This window comes from Sceloporus occidentalis, unplaced genomic scaffold (genome assembly GCF_023333645.1).
Source record: "Sceloporus occidentalis isolate IW3139 unplaced genomic scaffold, rSceOcc1.0.p SCAF_103, whole genome shotgun sequence".
NCBI classification, from domain to species: Eukaryota; Metazoa; Chordata; class Lepidosauria; order Squamata; family Phrynosomatidae; genus Sceloporus; species Sceloporus occidentalis.
In genome coordinates, this window is record NW_028317083.1 from 1,428,847 (window position 1) to 1,437,195 (window position 8,349).

The 8,349-nt window shown below is 34.1% G+C and overlaps 1 protein-coding gene across 1 annotated transcript in view; it reads left to right on the forward strand.

Annotated features, from left to right (window-relative positions):
* The window catches only part of LOC149283506 (extracellular serine/threonine protein kinase FAM20C-like), a 62,433-nt gene extending 57,440 nt beyond the window's left edge, over nucleotides 1–4,993 (forward strand). Inside the window, exons 8-10 of the mRNA XM_089497421.1 lie at nucleotides 772–853; nucleotides 2,859–2,918; nucleotides 4,741–4,993. Of these exons, the coding sequence (XP_089353547.1) occupies nucleotides 772–853; nucleotides 2,859–2,918; nucleotides 4,741–4,993 (395 nt within the window). The remainder of the gene's footprint in view (nucleotides 1–771; nucleotides 854–2,858; nucleotides 2,919–4,740) is intronic.
* The last annotated feature ends 3,356 nt before the right edge of the window (nucleotides 4,994–8,349 follow it).

The window sequence follows — 8,349 nt, forward strand, 5'->3', positions numbered from 1 at the left end:
AGACGTTAGCAACACTTCATTGGTTAAAACAACCTCCATATTTAGTTAAGGGAAATTAAGGGGATAGACTTTAGGCTGGACATCTGTTCACAAAGTTTGTGAACACAGTGATGCTGTTTTCCCTGAATATTTACGCTAGGCATATAAACCAAAATTATATGAGCATCGTCTCTAACCACAGTTCCGGGTCCTTGAGTTTTGCTTATTCTCCTAGGAATTGAATCATTGCTTTTGGATTGTGGTTTACCCTGTTGAACCTACTTTTTAAACAGTTCATAGAATGTTTTTTTTTTTTTTTAAATGTCATTGTGTTCATATCAAGTCCTCATTTTAGACAATTTTTGGAGATTGATAAGGGAGATTGTATCTTTTTCTCGTGCCTGCCTGGTACACAATGCCCCTCTGTTAGACTTATCATAGCCTGCAACTATGAATGGGAGATATTGTTACTGCCAAGAGGAAAAGAACTGTGCTGATATTATAGAGCAGCACAGTCCACAACATTAGATTTTGGAATTTTGGTACTTTAAAGATATTATCAGAAGTTCAAGATTCTTTTTTAGGTGTAAATATGGTGCTAATTATTTAATTAACAAAAAGTGGCACAAATAAGCATTTAAAACATATTACCTGTAACAAAATAGCCCACAGCTCCTGTTAATCAAGATTATATCTGGTTAGTTTATTTAACTTGATAACAACAGTAAAGTAATGGATATAGCATTACCATGCAAACATGTAGTCTAATAGAACTATTGTTTCATTTTGCAGGGAACATGGATCGCCACCATTATGAGACTTTTGAGAAATTTGGAAATGAGACATTTATTATTCACTTGGACAATGGAAGAGGGTAAACATATATTTTCACTGATCCCTTTAAATAATGAATTTACATTTTTGGAAATCATTTTTTAGAAATTACATTTTTGGAAAAGTTTACTAGCATATTAATAATTTGGGGTCATCATTATGCAGGAATTAGTATCCTACTAGTGAAGAAGAATCTGGTGACTGGAATCATGAAGAAGAGAGGAGTTCTGTTTTAGGATTGTGGTCCTTCTTGGGACTTTGCGTATTGTGTAGACAATTGCAGCTTGTATCAAGTGCTCAATGAGCTGAGATGTCTTCTAGCTTGTGCTGTACCACAGGCCATTCACCAAACTACATACTGTACATCATAAAACATTTACAGTCCACAATCATTTCATCTATGCCACCCAGAAAATACTCTTACTTAAGCTCACATTATTATAATTGCATGTAAGTCATTCCAGGACACAGAGACTTTCTGTAACCCATAATGTTATTGCTCTAGTCTATTTTGTGCCAGAGTCTGAATTAGATAAGTGGTTGGAATGAAACAATGGCTGCAAAAAAAGAAAATACTGCATACCTTCTGAGCATCCCTCTTAAGAACCCAAGTTTCTCTGTCTGTTAATTAACTCCAGAAGTACGGAAAAGTTCCAAATGTGTCTATTTACGTTTTTTATCACTATGCCTTTTCTTGGTTATCCCGATGGAAGATCATGGTCAGAATGTTGGTTTGGATAAAACATGTAAATTGTCCAGAGCCAGCTTGGAGAAATTAGCCAGTGTTGACCCTACATAATAAATGTGATTGTGTTAAAACCCCAACTCCTGCAAATTTCCCTTACCAACTCTCCATTTAGTGAGTAGACCCCAATATGTATAGTATTGGGGCTTTATATAATTCTGGTACAAAGGTTAACTCCGAGCAAGAACATCCCTAGGTTGCTTTGGTGATTGCTCCACTTGTATTAGTTTTCGGATATGTAATCTCCTTCTCTCAAAAAATAACAGCATCTGTAATTTCTAAACATATTTTCAGAGGACAATTAGTCTGTGTTACATTATCGACTGCTTTGGCATTTGTTTTTGCATGTCGTTTTTGTATGTAATTAATCAGAATTATTTTTTTTTTATGACCAATCAAATTTAATTTGATTTCTTAAATAGGCTTTTATTTTGTTGTAAGGTAAATGACAGAGTAGTGAGGATAACTTTGTGTCTCTGAGTTCCCCACAGATTACGATCTAATAGCCTGGTGCGGGTAACTGCTAAGCAACCGCTTGACGCCTGTATTAATTAACTCACAGAGCTGCTTAGCCCGTCCAACCGTAGTTTTAAAGTGTGTGTGTGTGTGCGTGCATGTGATTTCCCCAAAAGAGTTGTTACACTGACGTTAAGAACCATCATTTTCTCAAGATGTGGTGTCTGTGGTTTCCATGGTAATGCAGTCTTCTGCTCTGGGCCGTGGCGAGACATGTATTCTGACCTTGCAAATACTTAATATTTCAAATGCTTTCATCCTTCAAACACCAACACGCTACATTTTAAATTAAAACAAATCTATGAGTAGGAGAGAATAAAGAGAAGAAAAATGTTGGGGGGGGGGAATGTATTTTAGTACAATAAATTCATTATGTATGGTTCATACATATTTAATATACACGGTATTTAATATATTTCCCATTTAAGAGCGTTTTATTGGTGTGGGGAGGTGCAGAATTGCATAGTTATTCCCATGAAATCAGTAAGGAGTGAAAGAGAGCCTTAAATTACCAATTTGCTCAGTTTTTTAAGAAGATTTTGAACAGCTGTGTCCTATTCACCATTATTGCCTATGCATAAAATACTCTTTCATTAAAGACAAATAACTTCTGCTTCTTGCGCTGTTTATATATATATATATAAATATGTCACGTGAAGCCAGCCATTGCCAAGTTTATTCAGTGTAGCTACCAAACAGGCTTAAATAACAGTTTTGTATGAGAAATATCAATTTACACTTGTATAGTATCTTTTTTTTAATATCCAACTTTTCCACTATACAGATTTGGAAAATATTCACACGATGAGCTTTCTATTCTGGTGCCACTGAATCAATGCTGCAGGTATGATTTTTTTTTTTTATTATTCCATTCAATAGTATCCATTCAGCTGTTAAAAATATTACTAAATTTCTACGTTTTTCTTTCTGTTCCGTATACAATGTTTTTCCCCCCTGGTTCCTTTGAATTAAGGTTAGTTTTTGAGAAACTGGCCAAACATAAAGGGGAAGTCTTCAAGACTAAGATAACAGAGCTAGAGCATATATATATATATATATATATATATATATATATATATATATATATATATATATATATATATGGCAAATATGCAGCCTGAAAACATTATATTATATAAAAACAAGAAGTGTTTGAAAAAAGAAAACCACACAATAAACTATAATAAACACATAAACGGTCAGTTATTCATTTACTGATGTTGCCATGATCTACAGAAAGACCCCATGGGTTAAAATTCTTAGAAGAACGATATAGGAAGTTAATAATTCTTAGGTTTTTTTTACCCACTCAGGTCAACTTCATATTTTATGAATAAACATGCTAAGAATCCTACATGATTATTAATAGTAAAAGTCAAACAATATAACATCATGTTTATTAATGTTTTATTGGAAACCTCGGGTTAGATCCTATACATGTACTATATAACAGAACTTAGATTTATTTCCAGTTTTCTTTTCTTAGTATAATGAGCTACATAAGTAAATTGTCTTACTGTATCAAAGAGATAAAAAAGAAAAAAGGTGAGAAGAATTAATGACAGTGCCTTGGTATACTATCCAATTAGTGTCTTTCTGGCGAGGACATACAGCTGATTATGTATGTTCCTAATGAAGATAGAGAGGTAGAAAAAATGTAAAAAGACAATGTTATACATTTTCTCCTGCCTTTTTTAAGAATAGGACCCTGTTAAATCAGATAAAATAAAAACAATTGTTTAACATAAGAAGGCATATTACCTTAGTTGGTACAGTGAGGAGTCAAAGACCGAAAACACTTACGTTAGGTGACATTTTGGTGAAACACTCTATAGTCTATAGACCTCAACTGTTCTAAATGCCCGAATTTGAACAACCTTGAATATGAAAAAAACACAACGGTTTCTGGAGGTTTAAGTGTTAAAATATGACCTTATCTCCAGCCTCATAATTAACTTAAACAGGAAATCATGTGCGTTTCATAATAAACCGACCTGTCTTATTAAGTGACTAGCATTGCTGGCAGACATGCAGGTATATTCCATACTAGCCTTAGGTTGGATGTTGAGCAAATATTTATTCACGTTTATTAGGCACAGAAATGTCTTATTAGAAAACTGAAGAGACATTTTATATAGACACGTCGTAGTTATTATTGTAAAAATACATTTTGATTTCTCAATTGGTTCAAAAAGCAAAAGAATTGACATCTGATGTTATTTACATTTTTTATTCAACCAGAATATTTACACTTTGTTAATATATATTATTAATAATAAATATGTATGTACAATATCACATACACCTCGCATTTCAGGAGTCCAAATCTGAGCACCTTTGTTGGGGTATGGCTGGAGATGGGGAACCAGACATGGGGGGAGTTAGAATGGAATTGGGACCACTACCCATTCTACCCAAAGAGACACCTGCAGACACAAGGAGACCACTTGGAAGCTGCAGTGGAGGTCTGTCTGCAAGTGAACAGACCTCCAAGGGGTTTATAGCTCCCTGGGCCAGTCAAAAGAGATCAGACGGTCTCTCCAGCTTCGAAGGACAGCGGGACAGTGTCCAAATATCAAGACTGTCCCGCAGGAAATGGGACACTTGAAGGTATGATATCATATGAACACCTAATAATCCAGGAATATTATTTTCTGTCTTTGCAGGATTAAGAAATCGACATACCTACGATTACAGCTAGTGGCAAAAGAAGAATACAAATTGAGTGGCTTGATGGAAGAGTCATTAATGTTGGACAAAGTAGCTCCTGTTCTTTATCAACCCCACCTCGAAGCAATAGACAGAAGACTACGGATTGTTCTAAAAGCTGTCAGTGATTGCATAGAAAAAAATAGTTATGAAAATGTAGTTGAAAATGATTTGGACTCTGGTTTGGGCAACAAGACAACTAAGAGGTAGTGACTCAAAAAATGGCTCTTAACTCAAAAGACATAGTCTTACAAAAGACTGCTTATGATCTGGTGTGAATTCAGTGAATTCAGATATAAAATGTAATTATTCTCACTGTAGACAAACTCTAGAATCAAAGAAGGATTAGATTGATACAAAATCTGTATTATACGTAGATTATTTGTGGGTGTGCATAAACGTTACGGTCAAAGATTTACGGAGCAGGTTTGGGTTGTAAGCATATCCTGTTCATTTTGTACAGATAGGAGGCCTTTATTTTAAAATGATGTATTTATATATGGAATATATATATATATATATATATAATGATCTACCTGCCACTTTTTAGGGACAAAAGACAAGGTACTCTTTACAAAACATGCTGACATTACACTTTAAGGTGACATCAATTTTCTTTGTCCAAAAAAAAGACATATTTACAAATACCTTTGAGTGATAGAGGTGGAGGACCCATAGCGAAAAGTTTTGTAAATCCCTATAGCACTCAAGGTGTGTACCATCTGGTGTCCAAATATTCCAAAAGGAGATCCTAAACAACTCTATGATAGGAGGTTTACTTGAACGGAGTCATTTTCGAAGGAGAACGTGTTAACTTGTAATAAAAAGCATCAGGTATTGCTTTCAATATTGTCATAGCCACTGCCTTCCGGAATTTGCATTTAATACGTTTCTGTATATACTGTATATAAGTAAATGGATAACAGCTGCAGTTTGTGGCTGTAACTTCATTTTTGCAAGCTTTTTATTTTGTGAATTGTTTGCCGCGTGGTAAAAGTGCAATAAAGAAAAAAAATGGTACATCCAAGGCATCCTCAAAAGTATTTCTTATGACGTTGTTTGCAGATTTAACAAAGACATTGGTGTACAAGTACTCGAGGGTCCTAAACAGGTCAGGAATTCAGTGTATCCCTGTCTAAACACAAGTAGTTGAATGACAACTCAACTCTAATTGGCCTTTTTGCTGTCAATGAGGCTTGGATTTGAGTACCACTCAACAGAGAAATACTTATATGCACTAGAAAAAAAAACACTTTATGTATATACCACAGAATCAAAATCTTATTTACTCCCAAAATCAGAACAATTTTTTATTACATTATATTGAAAATGGGGAATCAAATGGGCCAATTAGGGAAATAGGGCAGGATTTAGGAACACTGTAAAAGGGCGCGCAAAATGACATCTTATTCTGCACAGAAAGTTTACGTATGAAATGTATCCATATTCTGCTATGTTAGCCGGTCAAAAAAAGGTTTATAGTATTTCAAAAAAATCCTAAAATCATGCATGGTCAATATTTCAGGTTTTAGATGTATACTGTATGCCTCCTAGCCAATATTAGACAACTATTTCAAGAAAGATCACTTTAAGTACTAAGAGTAAGGATTTAAATGAACAATTAGCATGGGTGGGATGAAACATATAGAGTATGGTCATCCGAAATGACTTAATATTCTATAAAAAAAATATATATATATTTTATATATATAAAATTATGTGTTAGAGCTTTGAACAGATGGTTCCAGCGACACTGCAACTTAAAATACCTATATCCCCTTAAACATTTGAATTCATCCTAGATATGATGACCTATTTACAGGTAAAACTAATGGTTTGCAAGTATGATTCATAGGTACTGTTCCAACTGCTTGTTCCAAAATCTGTGTCAATAGATTTGACATTTGTGTTTAATTAACGCTTAATTACATTTTTTTATTTGCATTAAAAAAGAAAAAAATGAACATGATGATACATAATACATAATGATCAGATATATTTTATGTAGAATATTTACATTTTATATAGATATTCTTTAAAGCCAAAGAAAACATGTTTAAAAGATTCTCCAATATTTTAGAACATTCATATTAACTGGAAATGATACATAATAATATCGTTAGGACCACCACTTACATAAAAGGGATGTCAGTTAATCATAGGGGCAGCAGATGTCTCATGGAATGGCGGCACATTATCTGGCTTACGTTTAGCATTCAGGATTCTCTTTTATCTCAAGCTGATTCTTGATGCAGTACACACGGCCTCTTATATGCTTATCCTACTTAAGCTCAGAGTTCCTGCTGCCAGTTAACAGATCAATATGGTCTTTTTGGTTGATTTAGACTTGATCCTGGATCGTTTCTCATGTGATCCAGTTGCTGGCCCATAAAGGCAACACTTTATTGTAAAGTTCAGCAGATTAATTTCCACTGGAAAGCTACATTATTTGATGCCTGGGCTACATATAAGGAAATAACAGGAAGGCTTTTAGAGCAGATCTACCATTGCTTCTCTGCTTTTAAGTTCATATGTGTCCACGCGTTTCACGAGTACTTAAAATAATATAACTACATAACAAGACACGTGCATCATAAACTTGGATTCTTGTTTAAAATTGCTAAAATGACAAGCTGTTATCAATCCTTCGTCTAACTGCTCCAGAGTTCTACATAATGCTGGCCAAGTGAAATCAATCAGTCGAAAAACAACTTTAGGCACCCTTTACCTACCTCTGGATGCAGCTATCCCACTAAAGCGTTAGATAAAAATAGGTGATAATGAAATAAAGTGAATGTGTTCTTCCAAGATCGTTACAAAAAATCCTGGTGAGCATGCTTAATTAGCATTAGCATTTTTAGGTGTTTTATGTAGCACTAGTGACGGGAGCGTTAATGAGAAACCTGATAACTGAAATATAACACTTTTATACTACATATGTGTCTATATTCACTTTTTTATACTACACAACAAATATTTTTTTGTAATCCTGATATGAATCAATATCATTGTTAAGCAAAGATGTTGTTTTGTTACCTGTAGCCCTATGGTTAATAATAATTGTGTCCCTGTCTATTTTACACATGCACTTTACCCGAAAATGTAGGAATGTTGGCAACTATGTAACACTTATATGATATATATACTGTATGATATATATTGTATGATCCCAATTATAGACTGCACCCTTATAGTTCAGTGCCATTTTAAAGTAAAATGTAATTTTTAAAGAATAGTTATTTAATGAACAGGAGCGCATTTTTAGTATCGATTATGAAGTTAGTCCTGCTTTTGCTCACAGATATATGGAAAACTATTTTGAAGTTGTAAATAAGGATAAAGGAATGGACGGGTAGAAAGTAGGATGGAGAGAAGACTAAGAAAAGGACTAAGAAAGGAGGGAAATGGGGAATACATATCAGAACCATATTTTGGAAAGACAACCCTTACTCTTAAAACATATTATGAGAGTATAAATGTGGTGGTCCAGCCAAAAATGCTGACAAGGAGGCTGATGGGACTAGTCCTCCAAACTCTTTATCTAAACTTTAGCCAGACGAGACTCA